Here is a 14,288-nt window from a genome sequence, read left to right as displayed (position 1 = left end):
CTGCTCCAACTCCTGTCAGCATCTCTGGCAGCAGGAAGGAGGAAAGGAGAAAGCTCCTTCCTTTAAGGGCATGGCTTGGGGGCGCCTGGGTGGCTCAGTCAGTTGGGCCTCCCGCATCGGGCTCTGTGCAGACAGCTAGCTCAGAGCCTGGAGCCTGCTTCTGGTTCTGTGTCTCCTTCTCTCTCTGCCCCTCCCCCTCTCATGCTCTGTCTCTCTCTGTATCAAAAATAAAAATAAAACATTTAAAAAAAAAGGGCATGGCTTGGAAATTTTATATATCACTTCCTTCACATCCCTTAGCTACAAGTAGTTTTTGCAAGGGAGGCAAGGAAATAAACGTGTAGTTAGCTAGGAGTCAGTGCCCAGTTAAATTTGACTATGAAGGCAGAAGAAACAATTAGTAATCTCTGCCATCCCCTTTGCCTCTCACCGCAATAAACAGTAAGATCCAAGAGAGCAGGAACGTTGTCTGTCATTCTTCACTGTATCATCAGTATCAAGAAGAGTACTTGGCGCACATTGTGGGTGCCCAGAACATATTTACTGAATGAATTAATTGAGAAATTCAGCTTTTGAAGGAGGAGTGGAAAGCTATTGACCTTTTGACCATCAAAATGAAAATACATCCCAGTTTTGTTTGTTGCTAATGACTTTTCATTTTGCTTATTATTTATACAGGCTTAGAATTAGAAGGAACGATACACAGCATCTAGGTAATGCTATCATTTCTTAGGAAGAAGAGATCAAATATAAGACATGTTTTTACATCAAGTTAAGGAGAAAGACTAAAATGAATGCAATTGATACATCAGCCAGTAGGGAGTTTAGGCTAGTAGATGCCCAATTAGATTAACATAAGCTTACATAGGGAAACCATAAATATTAACTCCTGAACACAAAGAGTTCCATCTAATCCATTAAGTTTGACACTTATTATAAATATGGCATTTTAAGTAAATTATTCTTGCTATAATTCTGCAGGTTACCACTTTTCAACTCAAAGCTCTAGTCTTTTACTTTCAACACAGTAAACGTCCAAGAAAGGAGAGGAATACATTCCAGATAGTTTAAAATAGTGTTTGCAAAGGTAAAGCAGTGTTTCACAAAAGGAGAAAGAGAAGGTAGGTAGTCTCTTCAAGAGCTCTTAAATTCTTGTGGTCTGTATATGTGAGGTCAGGTAAGGAAGATCTTTTGAGGGGCAAACATTTTGATGTAGTAGTTGCAGCCAGATACACATACTTCTTTCTGATGTAGTGATTTGTTTCTCTTCCAGAATTTTCATCTCATTGATTACCACCTGGCAGCATTCATCACAGTGATGCTTGCAAGGAGGCTCGTATGGGCCCTCATCTCAGAGGTAACAGCTCACTCACTGTCTTTCATCACTTGTAGCCAGAGTTAGTTACTAACATGGATTCTAGCTGAAGATGTGAAGTGTCCAGATATAACTGAATACAGTTACAAGTTAATTACTTCCACATGAGTTGTGCTAGTTCTTTTAATAAGGTTTTCCTACAATATATTTAAAATTCAGTGTCCTGTAATTCAAAAGAACTGTTACAAATCTCATTTGTTTGATAAGAGCTTATTTCTAGTTTCCAAGTTCTTCAATATAATCTTTCTAATTTTAGTAGTTGTAGTAAATATAGGATGCATTTTAAGTAACTATTGATATGAAGAGTTATATATAAATGAACAGTTACATCTAAAGCTTTGTTTCAGGTAACATTTACTTGAAATTATATACCATTTGTGGAGTTGCTAGCAAGAGATATTTGAGTTTATTAAAACTTAGAATTTTAAAATGACATCCAAATTTGCATAAGGCTAATATTAAAGGTTAGAATCTTAATGGGCAGTAGAGGAGGGACTTGGGACATTAATATGCTCTTTTTTAAATTAAATGTGGCCATTGGTAATATTCTTTAATATATTTGTAAACTCCAGTGAAGGAGTTAAAATGCTTTCTCTTGAGAGTTTATCCTCTTACTATAAATGATTATGAAAACAAAACCAAAAAATCTTAGCTGAAGTGGCTAAGAATTTTAATCTTGGAGTTTATAACTCAGTGTATAGTTTTAAATGAATAATTAGTATTCTCACAGATAACTGAGAGCCAACTTTTTTCCTTCCAAAAGATGCATGTTTTTCTTTGTGTCTGTAAGCTCTAATTTTCAGGAGCCTTATTTCTTGTGAGCACATAGCAGTTGCAGATGTTAAGTCATAACCTGAACGGCATTTGAAATTAACTGAAAGTAGGATCCCCTGTTTTTTCACAAGAGGAAAGCCTGTCTAAAATCTTTTCTCCCAGGCTCGTTATTTAGGTCATGAATATAGATGCTTACCTTTGGATACATTAAACTCTATTCTTGCGAGGAACTCAATGGGGTTTTATGTTTTTATCTGTGAAAACAAGCAGGATTTTGTTTCATCTCTTCAGTTACTTAGAAATGGTACTTGTATATGCCAAATTAGTGTGTCTAGCTCCTGGACGCACTAATTATGTCCGTTAAATCCTTCATGACTGAGGTGTCTACCTTGGAGCTCTAAAGGCTATAACTTGACCTATTCTGTTGTTTCTTTTGTTAATGGCTTAACAGTAGTTTAACAATTTTTGCATGACCTTAGTTGGGAAACATATTAGCTGTTTTCTAATGAAACCTATAATTCTTAGAGAACAAAATATTTAAGTTAAATTTAAACAGATTTCTGGTCAAAGACTTAAATCTTTAAGTTAAAGTCCATGAGAAAGAATTAAAGAATGTTTAAATAATTGTGAGGTATATACATAATGGAATAGCACTCAACTATTAAAAAGATGAAAATGTACTGACCACCAACATATTAGTGAAAAAAACAAAGTACAGAACACTGTTTAAAATAAGGCAGGTAGAAGGAACAAAATGCATTTGCTTATATATGAATAAATTATCTGTAGAGGGACATACAAACTTAATAACAGGCTGCCTAGTTATGTCTGGGAACAGGACTATTAGGGAAATTTCAATACAAACACTATTATGCATTTTGTATTTTGAGCGCTGAATATATTACCTATTCAGAAATTAAAAATAAGAGCTGTATAGTGAGTCTCTTACTAATAAAAGCTAAATTAGCTGGTGAGATCCATTGTACATCATTTTTCTTCCTTCCATTAAAATATTTGTATTCTTTTTCTTCTTCTTTCTTTTTTCTTTCTTATATCAGCAAGGACCCCTACCTTAAGAAAGACCAGTCATTTTTAAGGAGAGGCTGTAGGTAATTAATTCAGAAAGCTAAATACTATTCCGGAGGAATACCTCCAACTAAATAAGACTGTTCATTCACCTCCAGGCCAATTTTACTTCTCTACTTGCCCCACAAGACCAAAAAGTTATTCCGCTATTCTTTTACCAACCTGAGGCAACTCCCTTTTTAAAAAATTATTTTTCTAAATAGGAAAGTAGTATATTTTATTGAAAAAAATTGAAGAAACTATAATATAAAGCAGGAAAAAAGGTAACTTATAACCTCATTATTGAGAGAACCATATTTTTGTATATTTCCTTCTCTTTATTTGTACATATACTGTACTTCTCAGTTAGCATAATATTAGGAATATTCCTCTCTTTACCTGGCTTGTTTTTGCTTATTCTTTAGGTCTCAGCTGAAATATCACTTCCTTAGCAAGCTTTCCCTAGATTAGGGTCTCTTGTTACTTGCTCCCCTTCACAACCTACTCTTTTCCTGTAGCCCTTACACCACAATTATAAAAATAATTATTTTGTGTAAATATAATTGTCTTTTTTTTATTTCGGCAGACTGATAAAGACAGAAGTCTTATTTGTCTTGGTTATTACTGTATCCCTAGGACCTGATATAGTATCTGTCATACATCGCATAGTCATTAAGAGCTTGGACTTTGGAATAAGGCAGAAATGATAAATACATCCAAGCTCAGCTACTCTGGTGACATTGGGCAGAAACAGGCTTTAAATTTTGAAAATGGAGGCAGTGGCATAATTCCAGCAGCTTTGACATGTGAGGTACATTGGCATGAGGTATATATTGGGAGTAGTACGCAATTATTTGCCTTGCTGTGACTTAGAACAGTTTGACATAGATATATGCTCTCTAGTATGTTGGGTAAACTAAGAAATGGATATACGAAGGGCCTGCAAAGCTCTTTATTCCCTCCCATTGCTATTGACCCCACATAATTTTTTTTCCCCTTCCTGCATTCCGACACTGCTGTTTTGAGGTTGTAGGGATGTATCGTTTTCCCTTGCATTTTGCTCATTCTCTTCTTACTGGTTCATTCTGAAAGAAAATAACATTGTAGAACTTCATGTTTAGATAGGTATGTTTTCTTACTATATTTAATGAGTTTTTAAAATGTAAAATTAAAAAATATTTGAATAGCTGTGATATATAAAGAAGTGGAAGTGATTGTCCATTATTTCCATGGTTGCAAAAGTCAAAAAAAGAACTTTTATTTACATAGGAGTTTCAGAGGAGATGTGATTATTTTTTGAATCTTCAATAGTTTATATTATATGTTAATTCAACAAATAGATTAGGGGAAGATTGCAAGAAAAATGGAAGCATTGTTGCTACTACTGAGGCCATTATAGTTTAATCAGAAGTCAGATAAATTAATGGTTCAATATTTTTATGTACATAAAAATCACCTAGTAGATTATTAAAACACAGGTTCCTTCATTTATTTACAGCTTTGTTCTCTTATATCATAAGGAAAGGCAGTAGGAATTTGCAGGTTCAGTAAGCAGCCCAAGTAACTGCTGAATGTGGCTCTTACTGTGAGAAGCCTTAATGTAAACAAAGTAGACAATGTCATAAGAACTTAAGGAACCAAGAAATTTCCTGGAGAGATCTGAATCTTTAAAAATGAGGAAGGTAAGGTGTGGGATGAGACAGTTTTTCCCCTGCTGCATTCCTCCCTACCCCCACCCCCCCACCATTTTTTGGTCATAGATTTCCACTAAATCTTCTAATTCCTTACTTGAGTCACATTGCTTTTGAATAAGGCCATTTATAAAATGTTCCTTTTGGTGCTTCCAAACTTTCAGGCCACTAAGGCGGGTGCGGCATCTATGATTCACTACATGGTTCTGATATCAGCTCGTTTGGTGCTACTTACTTTATGTGGATGGGTACTTTGCTGGACCCTCGTCAATCTCTTCCGAAGCCATTCAGTCCTCAATCTCCTTTTTCTTGGCTACCCGTGAGTACTCCAGTTTTACCACTGTATTAGTAAGTTTTTAAATAAATCATCTGGGTCAAGCAAACAATAGTACAAAAGTGAGGAAGAAGAAATTCTTCAAATATAAACCAAAAGAAAATTGGAAAGATCAATGGGTAGGGTGACCAAATAATTTATTTTCTAAACTAGGACACAATTGGAACAATAGGCTTAAACCAGAACTGTCCCAAGAAACTTGAGAGGTATGCTATTCTGCCAGAGGAGAATAGTGTAATTGGCTCTCTCTTCATCAAATAAGGAGACCTAGGACAGCCTGTATTGACACAAATGATGGGTAGTGTTAGTTGAATGAACTGGCTCAACCAGTCTTACTCTTTTAGTCAAATTACTTTGATATTTGGGTTCACATAACAAAAATATGCTGTACTCAAGCCCAGTGGACTTACACCTTTTTTGACTAGCATTTTATTATGGAAATTTTAAACCCATGAGATTGAAAGAATTTTTCTGCAAACACCTGTGCAGCCCCATCTAAATTCCACCCCTTAATATTTTACTATGATTGCATAATACATAACGGTCCAACCATTCTTCTATCCATCTGTCAGTCCACCTTGTTTTCGGTGCATTTCAAAGTTAAATTGCAGACCTCAGTTCATGTCTTCCAAAATATGTCAGCCTATGCATATTAGTAACTAGAGTTTGATATTTGTTTACAGTTTTTTAAGTAAACTTCATACATAAAATTCACAAATCGTGTGTACATTTGCCGAGTTTTGATAAATGCATATACTTATAAGTCAAACCTGTGTCCTGATATAGAACATGACCATTATTCTAGAAGTTCCTTCCTATCTCTTTCCAGTCAAACACCACTAGCCACTTCCCAGAGGTAATCATTGTTTTGATTTCTTTCCACCATAGATTAGTTTGCCTGTTGTGGAATTTTGTATAAATGGAATTATATGGTATGTACACTTTTGTGTAAAGCTTCTCTCAGCATATTGTTTTTGAGATTTATCCATGTGGTTGCATATATCAGTAACACTTCATTGTATGAATATACTATAGTTTGTTTATTCTGCCACTTAAAAAAAATTTTTTTTAATGTTTTATTCATTTTTGATAAAGAGAGAGACAGAGCATGAGAGGGGGAGGGGCAGAGAGAGAAGGAGACACAGAACTGGAAGCAGGCTCCAGGCTCTGAGCTAGTTGTCAGCACAGAGCCCGACGTGGGGCTCGAACCCATGAACTGTGAGATCTGACCTGAGCCGAAGTCGGAGGTTTAACCAACTGAGCCACCCAGGCGCCCCTATTCTGCTACTTTTGAATACTTGGATTGTTTCTAGTTTGGGGATATTACTAAAAATAAAACTGTTAGGCACATTCTTATACAAGTCTTTTTTGTAAAGAAATGTTTTCACTCTCGAGAGAAATATCTAAGAGGGGCCTTGCTAGGCCGTAACGTAAGAGGAGTATGTTTAGTTTTATAAGAATGTACTGGACCTCTTCCCAAAGATGTTGTATCATTTTACCCCCCACCAATTCTATAAGAATTCTAGTTGCGCCACAGGTTTGTAAGCATTTGATGTTTTCTGTTTTTTTATTTTATTTTGTTTTATTTTTACAATTTATTTATTTTGAGAGAGAGAGGGAGAGAGCATGCACATGTGCATGAGCAGGGGACGGGCAGAGAGGAAGAGAGAGGATCCCAAGCAGGCTCCATGCTGTCAACATGGAGCCAGATGCAGGGCTCGATCCCACTAACTGTGAGATCATGACCTGAGCCAGAGGTTGGACACCCAACCAAGCCATGCAGGCGCTCCAGATGTTTTTTAAATTTTAGCCATTCTGATCAATGTATAGTTGCATCTTGTTGTACTTATTGGCTTTTTAAACTGTTTTGCATAATTTAACTTGTATACTTCGGGCCAATACTTTCTTCATTGTATGTTAATGGATAGCTACCATTTTTTTAGCTGTTCTATGCTAAGTGTTGGGCTAAGTGTTTATAAGCCTCACCTCATGAAATACACTGCCTCATAATTCAGGAGGCAGTGTATTTAGTCTGCGATAACAGATCCAAAGTATTCAGGGCTTTAGAAAGTTAGATGTTTATTTCCGTACAGTATATGTGTAAATCATCTTGGATAGCTGTGGCAGCTAGCTCCATGGTGTTGAGATCCAAGCTCCTGCTATCTTTTTTACTCCACACTCCTTAGCAAGATAGATCATAAAGGAGTTTGGAAATGTGTCTTTAGTAGAACAGCTGTATCTGATCTAAAAATTCTATTGCAATGGAAGAACGGGAGCACAGTGGCTATTGGCAGACAGTGGGGTTTGCCGCAGGTAATGATTAAGAGACTAAAAATCCTTCCTGAGGTCAATTAGTGAGAAGACTCAGGTCTTTTTGATTCCAGAGCCCTTGTTTGCACCATTATGCTGTAATCAGTAGTTCTCAAAGTGTGGTTCCCAGAACAATGGCATCAGTGTCACCTGAAAATTTTTTAGTAGTAGAAATTCTCAGAATCTGCCCCAAATCTACTGAAACAGAAACTTCAGAAAGTGGGACCCAGCAATTTGTCTTTTAAGCCCTCCAGATGATTCTGATGCTTGCTCAAGTTTGAGAATCATTGTTTTATGTAGCCATTTATGGTACTGAAGTGTAAGCATGAATTTAATAGTTGCATAGCATAAAATCAAGGTATAATCAGAGATTGTATGTACAGAAATGGTAGGATGAGTCTATTGGTATACTTTGGTGGGCCTGGGATTATACTGTTTAATTATTTAAGGTAATCATCAACTCATTTGTTTGGTATTAACCTTTTTTGCCTACAGAATGAATTTTCTATGTTACAAACATTTTGCAATTCAGATTTCTTTCTTTTTAAAAATATTTTAATGCTTATTTTATATTTTTAATTTTTAATGTTTGTTTATTTTTGAGAGAGAGAAAGACATATTGCAAGTGGGAGAGGGGCAGAGATTGAGAGAGACACACACACAAATCCGAAGCAGACTCCATGCTATGAGCTGTCAGCAGAGACCCCGACACGGGGTTCAAACTCACGAACTATGAGATCATGACCTGAGCCGAAGTCCAATGTTTGACTGACTGAGCTATCCAGGTGCCCCTGCTTATTTATTTTAGAGAGAGAGACAGAGTGTGAGCAGGGGTGGGTCCAAGAGAGGGAGACAAAATCTGAAGCAGGCTCTAGGCTATGAGTTGTCAGCACAGAGCTTGATGCGGGACTCGAACCCATGAACCGTGAGATCATGACCTGAGCTGAAGTCAGATGCTCATCCGACTGAGCCACCCAGGTGCCCCACATGATTCATATTTCTTATGAGGAGTATATTATATTTTATAACAGTCGTTTCTCTTTCTAAATTAATGTTTCAGTTGCTTCAACTGAAATGATTTCCTTATTAACAACAGCTAGTTGAATCCTTAGACTTTTTTTTTTAAAGTTTATTTTTGAGAGAAAGAGAGCATGAGCAGGGGGGCGCAGAGAGAGAGACACACCCAGAATGTGAAGCAGGCTCCAGGCTCTGAGCTGTTAGCATGGAGCCCAACACAGGGCTTAAACCCACAAACCTTGAGATCATGACCTGAGCTGAAGTCGAACACTCAACTGACTGAGCCACCCAGGCACTCCGTTTTTTTTTTTTTTTATGTTTGTTTATTTTTGAGAGAGAGAGACAGAGACAGAGGACAAGTAGGGAAGGGGCAGAGAGAGAGGGAGACACAGAATCCAAAACAGGCTCCAGGCTCTTAGCTGTCAGCACAGAGCCTGATGTGGGGCTCGAAACCACAAACCACGAGATCATAACCTGAGCCAAAGTCAGATGCTTAACCACTGAGCCACTCAGGTGCTCCTGAATCCATTAGAAGAATCTATTAGAAGAACCCTATTTGATTTGATCTGAACCCCATTTAATATATTAAGGAATATTTTGGCTATTGCACGTGGGATTACCATATCAAAATGGTTAACAAACAACTTTTCAGGAATGAAAGAAGCTTACTAATTTTTAATGGCTCACCACAGTCCTGTAACACAGTGAAATAAGCATGTAATTTAAAAAGTTTATATTAAAATATATTTCAGTTTTTAAAAGTATAATCTTTTATTTAACTTCAACTTAAAAATTAATATGAAAAATTTAAAATACTAGACAATGGCAGTAACCATATCTTTATCTTATTGTTTATTCATAGGTTAAAAAAGAAAGGGACTCTTTTCTGATTTTTTTTAAACTTTTTTTTTTAAATGTTTTATTTATTTTTGATACAGAGACACACAGCATGAGAGGGGGAGGGGCAGAGAGAGAAGGAGACACAAGACAGGAAACAGGCTCCAGGCTCTGAGCTGGCTGTCAGCACAGAGCCTGACGCAGGGCTGGAACCCACGAACGTGAGATCTGACCTGAGCCGAAGTCAGAGGCTTAACCGACTGAGCCACTCAGGCGCCCCTGATTTTTTTTTTTAATATGATTCTCAGCTAGCTTCTCAGTTTTAGGGTAAGTTAGTCCAATGACTAACAGTTGTTGTAGCTTTTATATTTAATTTGAATCTATCCAGGGGGGTCTGGGAGAGGGAGAAATGGAGGAGGGCACTTGTTGGGATGAGTACTGGGTGTTGTATATAAGTGATGAATCTACCCCCCAAAAGCAAGAGCACACTGTATGTTAGCCAACTTGACAATAAATTTTTAAAAATAATAAAATTAAATTTAAAATTAAAAGAAATAAAGTATTTTGGACTAAAAAAAACCCCATAAATTAATCATATCTTTAAATGACTCTGTATAGTTATCAAAACAACTATTTAGTTATTCCTCTTTTGATATTCTAGAAAAGATGTAACAGAAGGTCTTTGCTTTTTTATATCTCTTCACAAATTTCAAATTATTTGTGGTAAATTATTTCAAACTGTGAGTAAATGTGGGAAGTCAAGATGACATTCTTTTTGTCATGCTGACATTTCTAACACTGTATATTTTTCCAGTTTTATTGAGAAATAATTGTCACACATCACTGCGTAAGTTTAATGATAGAGCATTATGGTTTGAGTTACATACATTATAAAGTGAGTAACACAACAGGTTCCACTAATATCTATCTTCTCATATAGATACAATAGAAAGAAGAGAGAGAAAAAAGGGAAAGGGGGATATAAAAAAAATAAAGAAAAATAAAATTGAAAGAAATGAATCTATCCACTGCTCCCTTTAACCTCTGCTATTATATTCTAAACCTCCATCTGGTCTTCTGGCAATCCATTCTTGCCCTCCTCCCCATTTTTCATTGTAGCTATAATGATTTTCAAAATGAAAGTTGAATCATGTTACTAACCCTCTTTAAAATTCTTTAATAATTCATTTCCTTTATCCCCTTTACCTTACAGAGAGCCCTTCATAGTCTAAGCTTTTGATGTTACCTTTCCAGTTTCTCTCATTCTACGTGTATCAGTCATCCATTGCCATATAATGCTGTATCAAACAACTGCAAAACCATGGTAGCATACCACAGTATATATTGATTGTGCATGTGTTGGGGTCAGCCGGAAGTCCAGAAGCTCTCCTAGTCTTAGGGTCAGTCATATTTGTTGGACTGACTGACTGTCAGTTTAAGTAACTAGGACAACTCAGCTCTGCTCCATGGGTCTCTCATGCTTTGGCAGGCTAGGCATGGACACATGAAATTGATCAAAAGGCATGATAGCAAGTCCCACTGTGCAAACCCATTTCAAACTTCTGATCATAGAGTGTCTACTGACATTCCTTGGGCCAGAACAGATCACGTTGTTGAGCCTGTTGTGGGAATAGGGCAGTGTCACTTTACACACAGAATGAGGGCTGTGTGGTGAGACTACAGGGGAGGGTTAAGAAATGGGGCCATCACTCACACCCTAGTCTCTCCTCCCATCTCTACATGTGCAGTTTGTTTCAGCAGTCTTGAACTTACAGGCTTCTCTGGCCTTCACAATTTTGCACCTGTGGGTTCTACCTGTTACTTCTGCATTTACTCCTTCCCACAGTACTACTCCAGGGCACACACACAGTGGATCCCAGAGCTGTTAACCATCTTATTTAGTAACAAGCTCATTTTTCCCCCACTATAGAAAACTATGAACAGGTGAACTTGTTAATTTTTTATAAAATACATAACTAAGGGACACTTGGGTGGCTCAGTTGGTTAAGCTTCTGACTTCGGCTCAGGTCATGATCTCCTGGTCTGTGGGTTTGAGCCCCCCGTTGGGCTCTGTGCTAACCGCTCAGAGCCTGGAGCCTGCTTCAGATTCTCTGTATCCCTTTCTCTTTGTCCCTCCCCAGCTCACTCTCTGTCTCTCTCTCAAAAATAAAAATAAAGACATAAATTAAATAAATTAAATAAAATACGTAACTAAAAAAAATAAATTGTGTAAAAACCATGAAAAAAAAATAAACCAAGTTTAATTCAAATGCAAAAAAAATCACCCACTTCTCTCAAAAAAAAAACGTAACTAAATAGGATATCTTTTTATTTGATATTTTCCATATCTGAATTTATGCCAGCAAATTGACCATTTTATTTACAATGTGTAAGTCATAATGTGGACATTGCTTAACAAAGACTGGGGAAAGTATTTTTTAAAGTTTTCAAGAGCCAAGGGTGAAATAACTATAAGAAGTTATGAAAAGTCTCATGTATTTTATTTTATGTTTTAAAGTTTATTTATGGGGTGCCTGGGTGGCTCAGTCGGTTAAGCGTCCGACTTCGGCTTAGGTCATGATCTCACTGTTTGTGGGTTTGAGCCCCAACATCAGGCTCTGTGCTGACAGCTCAGAACCCAAAGTCTGCTTCAGATTCTGTGTCTCCCTCTCTCTCTGCCCCTCTGCCACTCATACTTTGTTTCTCTCTGTCTCAGTAATAAATAAAAATAATAAATAAAATAAAGTTTATTTATTTTGAGAGAGGAGGAGGGGGAGAGAATAAGGGAGAGAGAGAATCCCAAGCAGACGCTGTGCTGTCAGCACAAAGCCCATTGAACAGCTTGAAGTCACAAACTATGAGATCCTGACAGCCAAAATCAGGAGTTGGGCACTCAGTGGACTGAGCCACCCAGGTTCCCCTTAAAACTTGTATTTTAAAGTGACAGTAATTTGGGAGGTGGGTGAAATAGGTGATGGGGATTGAGGAGTGAGTTTGTTGTGATGAGCACTGGGTGATGTATGTGGGTGATAATCACTAGGTGTGTCATCTGAAATGATTCCACTCTGTGTTAATTAACTGGAATTTAAATAAAAACTTGGAAAGAAAAACAAAACAACAAAAACCGTTATGAAAAGTCTTAAAATATTTAAGACTTTAATCGAGTTACTTGTAGAGATTTATTTATTGTATTTCTAGAATTGTTTTCATTAATTCATAAAATACTTATTGAGGGCTTAGTATACTTCAGCCACTTTTCTTCTACACATCAAGGATATAGTAGTGAATTAAACAGACCAAAATTACTGGTTCATGGAACTTACATTGTAGATAGACCAATAGAAAAAATAACAAGTAAAAAGCCCAATATGTGTGTAAAATATATGGAGTAGAAAGATCTGTGAAGAAAAATAATCAGGCAAGGGGACCTAGGAGTACCTGTGAGATCAAGATGGGTGCTGTAGTGGGGAGGCAGGGGAGCTCCTCACTATTAAGGGGAAGTTTGAGGGGCGCCTGGGTGGATCAGTCAGTTAAGCATCGGACTTCAACTCACGTCATGATTTCATGGTTCATGAGTTGGAGCCCCATGTCAGGCTCTGTGCTGACAGCTCAGAGCCTGGAGTCTGCTTCAAATTCTGTCTTCCTCTCTCTGCCCTGCTCCTGCTCTTTCTCTCTTACCAAAATAAGTAAATATTTTTAAAAGGGTGGGGGAGTTTGAAGTGAATGGCATGCAATTTGAAAATTACCAGAAATACATTAAGATCGTGTAAGAAAGTGCTTATCCATACATTGATATTTATGGTAATGCAAAATAAGAAATAGCCTGTTTCCAACAAGAGAGAAATAGGTAAATTACTGTACAGCTGTATGAGAATACAGCTATCTTTAAAAATTGTTGTAGAAGAAATATTTAGTGACATGGAAAACTGCTCAAAATAAACACCTATACAGAATAAACACACACTCAGAGTTAAACCAAGATATAGGGACACCTGGGTGGCTCAGTCACTTAATTGACTCTTTTTTGTTGTTGTTGTTATTTTAATTTAATTTAATTTTGTGTGTGTGTGTGTGTGTGTGTAACTTTATTTTTTTTTAGAATATGACACTATTTTTTAACATATGCAATTATTTTCCATCATTTACAATATAGTAGTTACAATGACACTCCAAATGGATAAGCAAAGTAAAAAATCAGAACCCCAACTTCTATTTCATGTAATTAGACTTATACAGAAATTAGAAGGTTAAGTAACAACTAGTTACAGCTATCTGAAGTGGCAATCATTATATAGCAGCTTATCTATGATACATTCAAGATAAATGATACAATTTATTACTTGCCCATAAGCTACAACACAGCCTGCTTAATACCTTTCCTTAAATTCCACCTCCATACTACAATATACTTGATTTTGTCTCAGGTCATTTCGGCTCATGGTTCAGGAGTTGGAGCCCTGCATTGGTGTGGAGCCTGCTTGGGATTCTTTCTGTCTCCCCCCTTCTCTCTCTAGCCTTCCCCTGCTCACATGCTAAAGCTAAGGCACACACACACTCTCTCTCTTTCAAAATACGTAAACTTAAAAACACCAAGATACAAAACAGTTCATACTGTATGAGCTTTAACATATATATATAAAAGGCATGTTTATGTACCCTGTTGTAAAAAATTATAAAAGCAATTAGTTTTTCAGTGTTCTCTATTTTGTCATTGTGATTTTCTGTAGCCTTGTATTATTCCACAATGGATGTATATTGGCTTTGTGGGAAGAAGTTAAAGAACTTCCCCAATAATGAGTTTACTGTCAGCAGAGTCCCTTGTTATGTTCACACTGGCAAATCATGACTCTTTTACTAACATAGTTATCAGATTTGATCTTAGGTG

General features: G+C 36.8%; 1 protein-coding gene across 1 annotated transcript in view; it reads left to right on the top strand.

Annotated features, from left to right (window-relative positions):
* TMEM39A (transmembrane protein 39A) overlaps positions 1 to 14,288 on the top strand; it is a 32,736-nt gene that overhangs the window by 11,751 nt on the left and 6,697 nt on the right. Inside the window, exons 4-5 of the mRNA XM_029939365.1 lie at positions 1,274 to 1,357; positions 5,070 to 5,224. Of these exons, the coding sequence (XP_029795225.1) occupies positions 1,274 to 1,357; positions 5,070 to 5,224 (239 nt within the window). The remainder of the gene's footprint in view (positions 1 to 1,273; positions 1,358 to 5,069; positions 5,225 to 14,288) is intronic.

Source organism: Suricata suricatta, chromosome 5 (assembly GCF_006229205.1).
Source record: "Suricata suricatta isolate VVHF042 chromosome 5, meerkat_22Aug2017_6uvM2_HiC, whole genome shotgun sequence".
Taxonomy (NCBI): domain Eukaryota; kingdom Metazoa; phylum Chordata; class Mammalia; order Carnivora; family Herpestidae; genus Suricata; species Suricata suricatta.
Note: the sequence above shows the minus strand (reverse complement) of the source record. Positions and strands in the feature narration are given on the sequence as shown.